This window comes from Anolis carolinensis, chromosome 3 (assembly GCF_035594765.1).
Source record: "Anolis carolinensis isolate JA03-04 chromosome 3, rAnoCar3.1.pri, whole genome shotgun sequence".
Lineage (NCBI taxonomy): Eukaryota > Metazoa > Chordata > Lepidosauria > Squamata > Dactyloidae > Anolis > Anolis carolinensis.
In genome coordinates, this window is record NC_085843.1 from 187,764,675 (window position 1) to 187,780,958 (window position 16,284).

The window sequence follows — 16,284 nt, forward strand, 5'->3', positions numbered from 1 at the left end:
AATGTAGTTTTGGCTGCTATGTCCCAGCTTGTTTTATTACAAATAAAAGGCCATAAGTATTGTTTCCTTTCTTTTTCGTATAAGTTACAATTATGCAAAGTGTGGTTCAAATTTTCGACTTCAGGGGCGCCACAAATACATAATCTTTCTCCATATGGGATGTGGTTGAATCTGCCATGTCTCTCCATGGACTCCCTTTGTTCGAATCTTGCCCTGGTGAACGCGATTCTTAGATGTCGTGGCATATCTGCTTTTAGGTATAACGCCCGCTGGAAATTATGTTTAAAACGTCCTAACCACTTCAGAGATCCTGTGTTTGACAGGGTGGCTATGTCTTTCTGGGCTTCAATATCTAGGATCCTTTGGGTTACTGTCCTTCTTTCAGCCTCCCTATTCTGGCCTAAGGAAGTAATTTGTAATCCACAGATGTGAAGATACCTAGTTAGTTGTTCTGCCCATGAATCCTGGTTTTGGCCATTAGATTGTTCTAAGAAGCACAATTTTGGGAGTCTGTTATTTTCAAGATTTTTTATTTTAGCCCAGTAATTAAAGGCCCTGATTTTGGCAAGTCCTTCAATAGAATATATTTCTAACTCTGCTCTGACTGCAGCAGCGGTGGTCTTAGTGTCAACGCCAAGGATCTGTCTTAAAAAATTTTGATTGTGTTTGTTCCAATATTGGTAATCTGGTTAGGCCCCAGATTTCTGCTCCATATAATATTATGGGGAGGATTTTTGCTTTATAAACTTTCATTATTGGAGTTAAAGAGCCAGGATATCTGTGGGTTAGCAATCTTGCCAGTGTATTGGAGCGTGCCCTAGTTTTGATCGCGCAAGATTGGGAGTGTGCCAGCCAAGAGCCAGTTTCTGAGTATACTAAGCCTAGGTATGTAAAAGAGCTCACCTGTTCTATGCACTCTGCATCTAGAACCCATTTGTGTCTAGATGGGTGCTTTCCAAAAACCATGATTTTTGACTTGGATTTGTTTATTGTCAGCTCGTTTTTGTGGGCGTAGGTGTTAAGTTTAATCAATAGTCTTCGTAATCCTATTTGAGTACTAGACATCAAAACCATATCATCCGCGTATAGAAGGGTATTTATGTGTCTGTTACCTATTTTAGGCATGTGGACCTCGGGGCTGCTGAGGTGCTCTGGCAGGTCATTGATATAAAGGTTGAAAAGTAAAGGGGCCAATAAACATCCTTGTCTTACACCTTTGCAAGAATCTATTTTCTTTGTCAAGGCACCGTTGATTCCCATTCTAACCTGGATATGGTTATTGGAGTATAAACTTTTGACCAGGAGTAGTAGTCTACGGTCTATTCCATGTACTGTTAATTTTTGCCATAGGAGCTCTCTGTTGATACTGTCAAAGGCTGCTTTTAAGTCAATGAAGGCAACATAAAGTCTGCTCTTTTTTTTTAGATGTTTATATATTAGGTGGTTTATGACAAAACAGTTATCCATGGTGGATCTTCCTGATCTGAAGCCGGCTTGTTCTTCTGGCAGGATTTTATTTTCATATTCCCAAAGTTCTAATTTAGAAAGAAGCACTTTAGAGTAGATTTTGGCCACTATATCTATTAGGCTGATAGGTCTATAGTTTTTTGGATCTTTTTTACACCTTTTTTGTAAATAGGGATAATTATTGCCAATTTCCAACCTGTAGGAATATTGGCAGTGTTATTTATGTGATTACATAGACCTGCTATTAAGGGGGCCCACCAGTCAGGGTTGGATTTAAATAACTCTGGTGGTAAAAAGTCTTCTCCGGGGGCTTTATTGTTGTTAAGGCTTTTGATTATACCCGTTATTTCTTGTGCAGTAGTCGGGGTCCAGTCTGGCAGATTCTCAGGGCTTTCTATATTAGGAGTAATATATTTCTTTGGAAGGGGTGAAGGGGCAAACAGTTCTGAGTAGTAGTTCTCCCAGTTTGCTGCAGGAATAGGGGCATCAAATGCATATTTCCTTTCTTTGAGAAGTCCAGCTACTGAGTTCCAGAAGAGGACTGTGTTCCTCCCTTTAGCTGCGAGTTCTAACTCGTTCCAGATGGAAATTGAGTGGTTTTTCTTTTTCGCTCTAATGGTTTGCTTATATTTCCTTCTCAGTTCTAACATATTGTTATGTTCAGTCTTAGACTGAGACCCCTGCACCTTTCTCATTAGGCTTTTAAGTCTTTTCCTAATGGATTGGCAATCAGTATCAAACCAGTCCGCTCTATTGGTAATTAATGGGGTAGCATTCTCAGTTAAATGGTTTTTTAGTTGGTCACATATATTCTCGAATGCTGAGTTAACTGCCGTCCAATGGGATGAGGGGGCTTGAATTGTGGCTGACCAATGTGCAAAGTCTATGGAATTAAGGGACTTGTTTATCGCATCGGTATTGACCTTATGCCACCTGATTCTTTTGTTTAGTCGTACCTCGGTGTTGTTTGTAATCCAGTGATCTAGCTCATTAGTAGATCTAAGGTCTGATGGTACCTTGATCTTAACACTGACTGGTTGATGATCACTATCAGCTCTGGGGAGAACTTCAATTTGTGAGAAGAGATCGTCTTTTCCAACAGAGACGCAGATGAAATCAAGTACACTACTCGTGTGTGTCCCATGGTATGTGTAGGGGTATTTGAAGTTAGGACCGTTGCCCCCTAGGATTAGCAGGCTGCATTTGCTGATTAGTGATAAAAGTTTTGCACCTGCTGCATTGGTCTTTGTGTCGCAGGAAGACCAACAGGGTATCCCGCTGGGTAGGCCTATAGAGGACGCAAAGGCCACAGGTGAAGGGCCTAGTCTGGCATTAAAATCCCCCAACATAATAATTACGGCAAATGGGTGAAGGAGTGAGATGTCTAGAATCATGGCTTCTAACTGCACCCATATTTCAGGTCTGTAATATGGGGATGTGAGAGGTGGGATATACACATTGATCATTATTAGTTCACTATTCCCGTAACTGAATCTCACAACTAGAACTTGTGGTAAGTCATCTTCCTCATATAATTTAGTACCTTTCCAGTTTAATTCTGTCTTCAACAAAATCCCTAGTCCCCCAGAAGCTCTCCCTTTATTTTTTGTTTTTTGGGCATTATTATACCAAATGTCATAGCCAGGCAGCTGTAACTGATCCCCACCATCAACCACCCATGATTCTTGTAGAGCTATTAAGTCAAAGCTATTAAGAAAGTTAACCATTTCAGGATTTGAATTTACCCCTGCCCCAGCCACATTCCACGACAGGATCTTTATGTCATTCATGGCTATGTTCCTGGGGATGATCTTTGGATGGGAAGGCTCCTGGAACCCCGAGTGGCTGTGTAGCTTTCATGCTATTTCCACGTTTGACCCCTTGTCCACTACTTCATTATCTAGGGATGTTTCACCTGAATGTATGATAAAGGAATTATCAGTGTAAACACAGGGGTTAGTAGTTTGGGTTTTCATAATATTGATCTTTGGGGACAGTGGGAAGTGTTTAGTGATGGTCTCATCTTTTTCCTCAGGATATAAAAATCTCATCTCTAACCAATTTGTGCTAACTGGAACTGGTCTTGGCTGCTCAATTGTTTCCTTAAGACCTTCTTCATTTGAGTACTGGCATTTTGTATTAATTTTCTTCAAAAGACAACTTAGTGCCTCGAGCCTTTCTATGATTTGGATTTGCTCCTTCCCTGGTAGATCTGCGAAGGATGCAATCAGAGACTGTTCCTCAGCACTAAACAGATAACCCTGACCTTGAGTGTCATCCTCGCCATTTGCGGATTGGACTGCTTGGGCTTTATGGAGATACAACCTCTGTTCATTTCCTTCCTTCATATCTGATTTCTGTACCTCTGCTGACATTGTGTCATCTGGGACCTTTTGAATAGGAACCTGTTTAAAAAATCTTGTAATGACCATGCCTTGTTTTAGAAAAAGGTCTCTGGTTCTTATAACAAATTTGGCTATATTAGGGTCAACTAGGGAGACTATAACATCTACATGCTTTTGATCATTATCTAAATATTCAACCGTATCTATGTCAGAAAGAAACAGCCCCCCTGGTAAGACTTTTTCCAAAAGCCCTAGCACATGAGTTTTGCAATCTTCCACACCTGCCAGCTTTCCTGGTTTGGGGACTTTGATAAACACCAGCTTGTTTGGGTCAAGAACCAAATTCCAGTTTTCAATAAGATGTCCTTTGCCATTGAAAATTTGTTCACAGTTTTGCTGTTTTGTCATTGGTAATTTGGATCCGTCAGCTGTCTCTGTCTTTTCCGGGGACATATTATCCTTCTCCCCCTTCCCGTTGATTTCCTGGTTAATCCAGTGGGTTTGTGTTGCCATGTCGATCTTTTGGAACCCTGGATTTGCTGGTCTGGAGCTGTTTACTTTGCCTTGTCCAGTGGCGCTGTTTCTTAGTTTCGAGGTACCTGTATATTTTTATTTTATTTTAAGTGTACCAGATGTATGTTGTATTTCATGTTTGTATTGTCTGTGCTTGATAAGGCCAACTGGCTAATCAATAAATTGTTGTTGTTGTTGTTGTTGTTGTTGTTGTTGTTGTTGTTGTTGTATTGGATAGACTGTATCAGGTCTAGGTTATCATGATTTTCTATGGGCAAGCAGATGGCAACTAATAATTTGCATATGTTCTGTATCTCAAAAACTGGAGCCAATGGGGGAAAATTGGTGCAATTTTTGGAGTCAGCAGGTCACATATACCTAGAAACAGCAACCAAATGATGCACTAAAAAGTGTGTTGGCCAGTGTAATTGAAGGAAAGGGCTCACTTCCCCCTCAAGAGTTTGATAAGGACCTGATAATCTTGTGATTCTACTTTGTGGGACTTTGGGATGTGGGAAACCTGGCAATTGTGCCTTGGCACCAGGAATAGGAAGTCTTGCCATGCCTTTTGACAGACTCCTCCACCCCAGACTCTCTTCATGCAAACAGAATGGCAGGATGTTCCAGGCTTAATGCAGATTCTGTATATAAAAAAAGTTGTCACAAGAAAGATGTTCAGGAAAATACTGCCAGGTTGTTAATTGAAATGTTCCTGTGTCACAAGGAACATTACCATAATAGGAAACATTTTCTCTATGTGTGTTAGCCATAGTGGGAAGATTTATATTTATATTTGGTACTGAGAGATTTATCTCTTTCACAGCTACTACAAGACAGCTCTGGCATCAAAACAATCCTTTGAAATATATAGTGAAAGAGGTACAGCATGTTTTCTTCATGATGTTGACCAGATGTGGAAAGATTAAATTTGGGGGATGCTTGCCATATGCTTATGCTTAGTAAGAACACAAAACAAGTAAAATAAGATTTGGCAGTAATATATTTGTAAAGTAATTTGTAGGAGGCAGTTATCTTTATATATTTTATATAATGAAAATGAAAATATGTTTGTATGTGTATTTATGTTTGTGGGCCATTTCCAAGATGGCTCCCACATCCAGAGAGCCCTCTGACTCCTGCCAATGGATCTGGACTAAACATGTCACACAGACTCCTCACAACCAACTTTATGGTGGGGTTTGGGGTGGGATGCACCGTGGATGATGGGAGATTCACCCACATTCAGAGACCACTGTGAACCCCACCTATGATGGGTCTGGACAAACGTGGCACACATACCCATCATGATCAACTTTAAGTACTAGTGAGCTTTGAGGGGATGGACCTGGGATGGTGGGAGTGGTAGTTTACCCATATCTTTATGTTTTTTCTAATGGGAAAAAATTAATAAAATTAATAAAATTCAAAGAAAGATTACTTTTCCTAATATTGTAAATAACATTACAAATTACCAAATCTGGGCATCGGCACATACCTAAGCTAGTGCATTATAAACAGCCCAACTGAAAAGGGATAACTCTCTCATCCCTTCTTTCTTCTGTATTTTTAGGGAGGAAGGGTAAATCTATGTAAATGAATGTGTTGGGATAAAATGGTGTAGAAATAGGTCATATAACAACTATTTTTGTAATTACTAAAATTGAACAGCACTGTTTTGGTTGAATCATGTTGCATTTGTAGTTTACACCTTACTTTGTTTTTTCGGAAGATATAAACCTGGGTTCTCATGTATGTGATATATCTGGTGCTCTAGTGAGCAAAGGATCCCGATATCTTGTTTCAGGGGTAATTCCTGCTTCACACATAGTAACACACCAATAGACATATAAATGGAAGAAGTTGGCTATAACTTTTATGGTTGCCACATGTTTAGGTCCGGATGTAGGCATCAAACCAACAAACAAACCTGTTGATCAGTGAGCCTAACCATCTGGCTTGATGCTGGAATCACTGGTATAACAGGAATGGGATCCACATGGATGGATTCCACAGCATGGTCCCAGCAACTGAAGCAGTGCACGAAAGGTATCCCTCGCTGAATTAAGCAAATCAGTTCTTTCCCACACACCCCAATTTCTTAAGGGACCCTCATACCTTATCTGCCGATGAGACACTGAGAATGGAGATCCCAGATTTAGGATCCATGCCTTCCACCACAAAAGATAGCCTGGGGAGAAATCTCCCTCTGAACCCATCTTCTGCCAATCCGCCACAACTGCAACCTGTGTCTAGGATCTGCCATGGTATGGAGTGTGTCAGCTGGGACTACTATATATCTTGACAATCACACACACACAGAGGGAGGGAGAGAGGTATTACTATAGTCTGCCCCATACTGTGTACTGCAATCCCTGGGAGATTAAAGAAGGGAAGTCTGGGAGATGTGGACCTGGGAACGAAGCTGATTTTCTCATGAGAACTGGTGTTCGGACAAGTGATATCATATTTAGATTTATTAACCAGTTACTGAAAGACTGTGCAAAGTGTAACAAGAGATTTTGTGAGCCAGTGAAAATATATGCACAAAATGTTTGAACGCAAAGCCTTTATAATGTATGTCCTTTATGGCAAGCTTTAGTTTTGACAACAAAAGGGTGCAGAGCCTGTACTGCACCTTCTCAATCTCTCAATAAAATTCTTCTATTCTTCAAGTCAGATTACTTCTTGAGACAGATTTGGTCTAAAACTGACAAAACCAACAAGCAAATGAAGCCTAAGCAGCCATTCAACCAGACTATGGTTGGATTATAAGTGATGAATTTCAGAAAATGCTGTTACACATTCTTGCAGTCTAATTTTAAGAATGTTTCCACACATTTCAACCCGGTTGTTTCATTGGGCTGTTTATCACATAGGCTCCTTGTTCCACATGAAAAGTGCTTTTGTGCCATCTGGGCAATGTCATCTCGATAGCATTAGTTCCTGTAATGGTCTTTTTGTATTCTGATGCTGAAGCTCGTCTTGACCCTACCTTCTTCTTAATTGGCAGCAGCTAGTAAACTTTAAAAGTTTTTTTTAAAAAAAGCCGGAAGCCACATGGTACTGTATTAATACCCAGATACTAGATTTTATGGCTACTCTAACTTGAGGTTCCACCTATGCACTGTGTATGCCACACGTGCTTTTTGTTTTGGAAAAGAATAAAATGCTCCATGCTCTTTGTTTGGTCCTCTATTATGTGGATGAAGTGTGTTCATTTATTTTATTTTTATTTGTGATTTTGTCTGTGCTATGGTAATGCAGTAGCCTCTGATGGATATCTCTCCAATATCCTGCCCCTTTGTACCAAAAATATGTGATTGGGCCTTTCTCTAAGCTGACCCAACAATTGCAATCCTTGGACTCTTAACACTTACTATTCCTTTTCACCCGATTTTACTGCCTAACTCTGTTTCATTGTTTCCATGATACCTACCTGATTCTTTTTACGGACAAGCCTCTAGTTTGTATCCTCCCTTTTGCATTGTAGATTCGCTATTTGCAGCATTCCCTAAGCTGTGACTGGTTGATCCTAACCATTTTACTTAATCACTTTTGTGTATAGGTTCAACTCTTCCCAGGATCCTTTGTTTCAGAAGGATAAATAAATATAAATACTTACTACAGAAATTAAAACTAAATCAGGTATGAAATATCACTGGGGATTTTCCCAAACAGGGGATCGTGGGTTCACCACGAATGGAAGGTTGTCAGTCTCTATGATACATAGCTAATTTTGATAAGTATCTCAAGGTATCTTGCTCCACTTTGGGTAAAGTCAGGGGATACTCCAGAGTGTGCTGGAAACTCCAGAGTATTCTAAGATTTCAGGGTAGTCTGGACAGCTGGATTGGTTTTGATCTTACCTGATCTTCTGCCCAGATGGGACACTGGTTCCTTTACTCATCAGTGCAGGGAAAGGGGATGGATCATGGCCATGTCACCACTGCCACTAGTTGGTATAGAGTTCCTAGCCATCACGGGTGCCTCTGCTGACATCAGAACAGGGTTCCTGCACAATCAGGAAAAAAGGGCTGTGCTTCCATATGGAGACAATTTGTGATGGAAAGTCTCATGAAAAGAGCATCAACATTCAAAACATTTTCATTAGACTATAACAATACTTATCAACCCTGGTTTATTTTAGCTGCACAAAAATATATGGGGATCTCAGAACATCTGTAATGTCTGTTTGGTTCCAAAAAGGAGTGTATCAACTCATTTAAAATGTGATGCTTTTCACAAGACATGTGAAATGAATCTATGTCCATCCCCATCCACCCACAAATTATCTCACAAAATTATAGATAATTCCTGCAATGTAGGAATTTACAACCAAATTTACAATCAAAACACTCCCGACAGATAGCCATTCAACCTCAGTTTAAAAACCTCCAGAGATGTAGACTCCACCACACTCTGAGATAGACTATTCCACTGTAGAACAACTACACCAACAGCTTACTGGGAAAGAAATCCACAGTCCACCATCTTGTCCAGTCTTCGTCCATTTAATGCAGTTTCAACTCGGTACAGCATTTAAGAAAGTGGTTTTGTTGTGCACAGAAAATCCTGGATTGAGGCCAAGATGGAGTTTACACAAACCACAGAACACTTTTGTGCTTTTGAGACTGGACAAGATGTTTTTTCTCTATCCGTCACAGTTTAAAGCTAGCTTCGAACTGCATTAAATGGTCTGTGTTGATGGGGCCTTCATGCTGGTTTATGTAGTTCTTCAAAACTTTGAGTACTTTTAATATTTGAATCAGCATTTTTTTAGTTGTTAACCTTAGATTTCTTTTTTACTCTCCTTTTAAGAAGTGTTTGGTTATTTTAAGAATATAGTCTTATTCTGATATGGCTGTATTTGTATAGACCTTTGTAAGAGTGCAAAGGTTCGGATCTTACAGTAAGAAATTTGCAGGTATGGAGGCACTGGGAATTACTTCCTGGGATCTCAATTTGCAATCCCAGAAGGCATCCTCACAGTCATCCATTCTTGCCCAACTGTTTAGACCTGAAAAAGAGAGGAAAAGCCACTGAGGCACATGGTTGCCTTACGCTCCTGGGCTTGTAAATGAAATTAAAGAGTTTTGGAGATGGAAGGGGGGTTCCCTCCAAAGTTCTTTAGTTTCATTTTCAGGTTGTATGAAGGTAAGACAACCATCAAACAAGTAGCCACTAATTCTGGGAGAAAGTCAGAAAAGCTATTGCTCTGTATCAGATCCCATTTGCAAGAGAAGTTAAATATACTGAGGGGGTGAGGCAGTCAGGCTATGTCTGCTAGAATAAGAAAAATAAGGAAACACTGGAGCCACAGGGAAATAGTGGGGAGAAGATTGTGAAATGGTAACACCTTTGTATCAGTCCTTTCCCAAAAGGAAAACAATACTCTAACTGATGATATATATAGCTCCTGCCTCAGTTTTTGAAGTTTATTCTCTGAAGAATGGGGAGAAAGTTAGCTATATTTTGGAGGCAAGTGTTTGTTTGCCTGCACTGATTGGTGACTTATGTGGTGCTTTTGTTTTGCTTTTCAGCACATGTTTGAGCACATATTGAGGGGGCTGGGCTTCTGCTGAATCTCTGACATGGATGGGGGTCAGGGTAACAGCCACTGGCTCTGTATTGCTGTCTCTTCTGTTTTTATTGCTCAGCAAACAGGAAGAAAAAGCAGTAATTTGAAGGCATTCATGAAGGGGCTGTAAACAGTGCCACTATATATAGGTTGACAAATTTGGATAGCAATGGAGTTGTTGCAGTTACATATATCTGTGCAATGTTTATTTTATGGCCTGATTAGTGGGTTTGGCTCTAACCCTAGCCAAAAAAAAAATGAACTGGTCATTGAAGTGGTAATAGTGTGATCCTTAGGCGGGGGTGACCATGTCCTTTTGGGATTTTATGCGGGATGAAAGGGAAGCCAAATTCACTCTGGCTTCGAGAAAACTGATTTTAGTAAGTGTAGGAAAATATTGAAGCTCTTGGTGGCGCAGCTGGTTAAACCGCTGAGCTGCTGAACTTGCTGACCCCACTCCCCAGATTCGAACCGCCAACCTTTCAGTCAGCAAGTTCAGCAGCTGTTAGCTCCAGCTTCTGCCAACCTAGCAGTTTGAAAACATGCAAATGCTAATAGAGCAATAAGTACTGCTCTGGCGAGAAGGTAACGGCACTCCATGCCGTTATGCTGGCCACATGACCTTGGAGGTGTCTACGGACAACGCCGGCTCTTCGGCTTAGAAATGAAGATGAGCACCACCCCCTAGAGTCGGATACGGCTAGACTTAATGTCAAGGGAAAACCTTTACTTTTTACTAGGAAAATATTTAATGAAATTGTGATCAGAGGTGACCCCCCCCCCCCAGGACTCTGTAAAAGATAGTTCAAAAACAGGGAATTCATAGTTTTATATATAATAATGGTAAAACTTTATTTATATACTGCCCTATCTCCCCGAGGGGACTCAGGGCGGTTTCCAATCAAAATAACAACATCCATTACATAGTCAGCAATTGAGAGACAATATTAAAACAGATACAACTATACAATTAAAATAGACAATAAATAACAATTACAAGCCAGCCATAATCAAGAGGACAGGGATCATTAACCAAGTATCCTAACAATCCAGTTAGGGATGGATGAATCTTGTATAACATATTTTAAGGCCAAGGACGGAGGTATGCAGAGTGAATTACTCAAAAACCTGCCGAAACCACCAGGTCTTCAGATCTTTATGAAAGGTGGATAAGGTAGGGGATTGCCTGATCTCTTTTGGGAATGCATTCCAGAGCCGGGGGGGGGGGGGGGGGAGGGCACTGCCGAGAAGGCCCGATCCCTTGTCCCCACCAACTATACTTGGGACGGAGGTGGGAGCGAGAGAAGAGCCTCCAAGGACACCAGGCTGGAATGATCCCATAGTCCCCTATCTCTCCCCATGTGGGAACCTAAAGCTTTTCCATGGCCCCATGGCCTCGCATAGCAATGCCCCTGCAACCCAAACTAGCATCTGACCAATTTTATGAATGAAACTCCTGTTTTATTAATGGACTCTGGCTACTCAGTGTTTCTAGGGCCTTCTATACACTCCCATGAACTCTTATGAACTCTTATGGACTTTCCACGAACTCTCATGAACCTTATAGGGACTTTTATAAACTCTTGCCAAACTTTATGAACTTTTATGGACTTTGGGGGGGCTGACGTGACTTGCCTTAGACTTTGCATGATTCCCCCTCTTCCTATGAACTCTGTGTATGCTCCCCCACCCCATTCCTTATTCTCTATATGTATGTATGCCTATATGAAAAATATGAAGGAAAGCAGCCTGTTTTCATAAAAACCAGCAACTCATGGCTCTTGGAGTTTCCAAACTTCCTGAGCCAATAATCCCCTAACGAAGGATTTCACCAAGCCCATTTGCATGGACAATAAGTAAATGGCTCTTATCAGACCAGACCTCAGAGGGATGAAAGCTAGGCCATCTGGAATGATAGGGTCTATGGACATCTTGGATCACCCAACATGAAGGGCAATTCTCTATCTGCGAGGAACCAGGGAATTTGCCACCGCCTCCCCGCTGTGTCACATCCTGATCCGAAAACCAAGCTTCATCTGCCATGACTGTACCCTCACAATAAGGCTGGATAGTGTGTGTCAGACTACTTGCTAAATCAATCAATGAATCCATAGCCAGGTCGGGCTTGCAGGGCCCTAGGGCTCTCGCTAGACCATCTGACAATGGGCCTAGAAAGGGCCAGTCATAATCCAGCCATTAGACAAATATTTTCTGTTGGACTTATCTGGAAGTTTTTAGTGTTTGGGGACACTAGGCTTCATCAGAGACTGTACATGCAAAGAGTTTCAACAGGGTTGTTGTCCCCACACAGCAGGATACTTAATCCCATCATCAGCCATCGCTTCCTCCATTGTATTGTACAGATACCTGCCAGCCCCTCTTTCGAAGGCAGCATCGCTCTCTCATTGGCCAAGGTGTGTCGAGCTCCCACCTCTCCAGGGAGCCCCTGCTAATCACAGCAAAGCTGGGTCTGAAGGTACAGCTGTAAACAATTCCAGTGAGGAAGAAAAATAGGAAGTGTCTGAAAAAACTAAAGAAGATGTACAAAGGACTTTAAGATGAGCTGAAATTTCAAAGAAATACATATAAGATTTGGAAGAAGGGGAAATCACAAGAGAGAAATGCAGTACTTGCAAGGGAAATTCATAAAAGGTAAAGCTGAGAATGAGCTCACTCACTAGAAAGCTGGAGAATTTTCATCCTCCTCTCCTGCCTAGAGATGACGCATAAAAACCGTAAATTTAAGACCAGATTTTGAGATCTGGCACTGCTAATCCTGATGTATATTATCTGTAAGGATTATGGAATGACAGATATAAAATACTGAATGGGCCTGTTATTGTCAGGCCAGACATCTCGTATACAGTGGTCCTTCAGACCTGCACTTTCCAGCAACAGTTGATCATTACAACCCATGTTAATAAATGGCAGTGATTGCTCACATTTTTTATATCCACGGTGGATCCTGGAACTGAATCCTCATTGATATGGCAGGCCCAGTGTGTACTTGTTGCATATGCATGATGTTGTATATCCATATACAGGTAAAACATCAGCCACTCTCACTCTGGCATAACTTTAGTTCAGCATCGTAATGTATCTCCAGCCTATCTTTGGCCTCCATTAGAAGAAATGTATTTAAAAGTGATTAAGTCATGGTCCAGAAGGTATAACTTCCACAATCCGTAGTTCTATGTTGTACACATGTTAGCAGTCTACTGGTATCACTTCAATTTTGTCAAAATTCCACTTGTAATTTAAAGTAATCCAATTGCCTAGGATATAGTTCATGTTTATATTTTTCATCAGTTTTAAATGTACATTTGTAACATTTTCTATGTTTCTTTTTACAGGGAGAATCAGAATTTGAATGTACAAAAGCAACTTTCCTTTGATGCAATGACTTCGGGTAAGCTAGTTTTCTTCCCTTTATTTACTTAAATGTTAGGTCAGCAGTATTCCAAGGAGAATCTGCCAGTGCATTTATTTTAAAAACAGTAGAAGCCCTTTCTACTTGTCCTACTTTCTTTTTTGCAGCCTACAATAGACATTACATTTTAGAAAAAAAAACATCCTTAAACTGGCTACTTTTATTTGGGGTGGGAGAAGCAACCAAAGGATGTATGCTTTCAATCCACATCAGCTTTCTGCTGAAGTCCCCTCAGTGCTGTAATTGTCTTATAAGGTAAACAACACTTTGGGAAATCAAATGACAGATCAATGCCTGATTTGTATAAGGAGCATATCCCAGTTCAAAGAGCTGTGGTTACTTTTTAAAAAAATTATTCCCCAAATAATTAGTGGCCAATTCAATGAATTATTTTAAAGAGTATGAATAATATAACATGCAATTTCATCCTTACCGCAGATAAATGAAACAAAGGATATGGAATATGTGAATACAGGCAGTATTGTCACTAAGGGGACATAGGGGTTGCAAACTCCACCAGGTGACAACATCAGGAGAGGTGAAACATTTTTGTACAGACACTCCCCATCCGACTTAAAAACAACTCATAGTTAAGAACGAGGGTGAGACAACAGGAAGCGAGAGAAATCTAGCCCTAGGAAGGGAAATTCACTCCTGAAAGAGTTATCATGGGAAAAGGTGTCTCCACCTAAACTTTCTCACTAATGCTTGTTTGTACAACAAGCCCAATTTTTCCAAATCCAGTTCTCACAGTCACAGAAAGTGAGGTTAAATCTTCTGAGCAGGGCACAGACACGACAGGTGTTTCTAACTTGGGGACAGCCTGCACAGTGTTTCAGTAGAAATTTGTTACTTTTTAAAATTCAAATATTCATTTTAGTAGCTATAACCCTCAAAACATTTTCTTCATAATCCCAGTTTACAGGGTTAATCCCTAAAGGGCTAAACATGGATGCCAATTTACTTTTTGAATCTTCTAATGCACACACATTCCAGTCAAAGATGTCATTATTACCAATTACAATGACACTTTGAATCACTTGGTTTAATCTGCACGTGTTACAGGCATATGTTGTTGTTGTTTTTGTTGTTGCTGGGTGTTTCTAGATATTGGACATTTTTTCTGCTATTTTAGCTATAATATTGTGGTATATACAACAAATAAATTCACTCAGGGAGGAAACAGCCAGGCTTTAAAACTGCAAGGCCATTACATGCTAATCATTTTTCCTAATTGCAGCATTCATATTTGCCTCCAACAGACAAAAAAAATTCAAAAATATTGTATATTCACAACCTTTAGGAAATAATATCCCTTGATGGCGCAGTGTGTTAAAGTGCTGAGCTGCCGAACTTCTGGACCGAAAGGTCGCAGGTTTAAATTGGAGGAGCTGAGAGAGCCCCCACTGTTAGCCCCAACTTCTGCCAATCCTAAACTTCAAAAATATGCAAATGAGAGTAGATGAATTGGTACTGCTCCAGCGGGAAGGTAACGGCGCTCCATGCAGTCATGCCACATGACCTTTGAGGAATCTACAGACAACGCCAGCTCTTCGACTTAGAAATGGAGATGAGCACCAACCCCCAAAGTCAGACACGATTGGACTTAATGTCAGGGGAAAACCTTTACTCTTTACCTTAACTACCACCAATTCCTCAATACTTTATTTCCCATACTTCGCCACAGCAACGTGTGGCCGGGCACAGCTAGTACATATATAAACATGCATCATCAACAAAAATTTAAACAAAATAAAACACCATTTTAAACAATAACATAATAATTCAATAAAAATCGTCATATAAAAGCACAACAGATATTAAAGCTGTCCATGTCATAAAGACAGATACTGTAATTGATTTCAGTTTTTTTCTGTCAGTGAAGACTGTGAGGACATCCTGCCAGTGAATTATTGTGGGTTTATCAAAATGCATTTGAGTCTGAGTTTTCCCATTTGTGAATCTATAGCAGCTTAAGTTATTCGTTATTAGTTTGGCTCAGAAATACCTTTATTTATATAATTAAATTTGTATACCGCTCTTAAGTTTAATCAACTTGTAGAACAGAAACAAGTCTCTACCTCCTCATTTAAGATTGCACACCTGAGAAAATTGTAGTAGAATTGTTGTCTGATGCTATTTGTCACATATTTAGTAGCCCAATTTGCATCGGCAGCTAAGAAACTTCTTGATGGCATCATTAATGAACATATTGTAATATAAAAGTTATTGTTATACTTTTTAGTTGATTTTGCCAGAGTCTGTAAAATAGTTTTACAACTAAGTTTAATATTTTTAACAATTTGCTGTTTGCTTTGTTAATATTTTATTCTGTGCATTGTGAAGGCCAGTGGCTACATAATATTGTTGATAATGATGGGATGATGGTTTAAGATTGCTTAGATATACACTCAGGGCCCTTCTGACTTCCATATAATCCAGATTATCAAAGCAGATAATCCACATTATCTGCTTGCTATACAAAATTCACATGTTCACCTGGTGCCCCACCAAAAGGGATTTCCTGTTCTGAACTTCTTTAGAATTACCATTTCGGAAAGAGAACAGAGCTCCTGTGTCTTTCATAGTTGTCTTAAAGTGAGGATTTCAGAAGGTGTAGTTTGGACATCTTAGCAGACTTAAAATAAAGACGTGTCTCACTTTCTTGGTACTTTTCTAGAGGGAGAAATTGTTGTCTCGACACTGCTATGTATAGGAATGCCATCCTTCTGCTGTGTTAAAATGGTTTTATAGTCATGGAGTCCAAATTTTAGGCACAATTTCAGGTTTTGTTGAAAATGACTGTATTGTTCTTTGGTTTTAAATGTTTCTTTATTCACACAGTATATAATGTGCCATTAATTTTTTAAAAGAAAATAGATTGCAGGAGCTACATTTCCTAGCATTTTGAAGAGTACTTTCTTTTATGGAAGTAGAGGAAAATAAAGAAG

The 16,284-nt window shown here is 40.0% G+C and overlaps 1 protein-coding gene across 44 annotated transcripts in view; it reads left to right on the plus strand.

The window, feature by feature from the left end:
• sorbs1 (sorbin and SH3 domain containing 1) overlaps positions 1-16,284 on the plus strand; it is a 160,115-nt gene that overhangs the window by 38,450 nt on the left and 105,381 nt on the right. For all 44 annotated transcript variants that reach the window (XM_062975926.1, XM_062975929.1, XM_062975920.1 and 41 more), the window contains exon 2: positions 13,257-13,312. In XM_062975926.1, coding sequence (XP_062831996.1) covers positions 13,303-13,312 — 10 coding nt within the window. In that variant the 5' untranslated portion in view covers positions 13,257-13,302. The remainder of the gene's footprint in view (positions 1-13,256; positions 13,313-16,284) is intronic.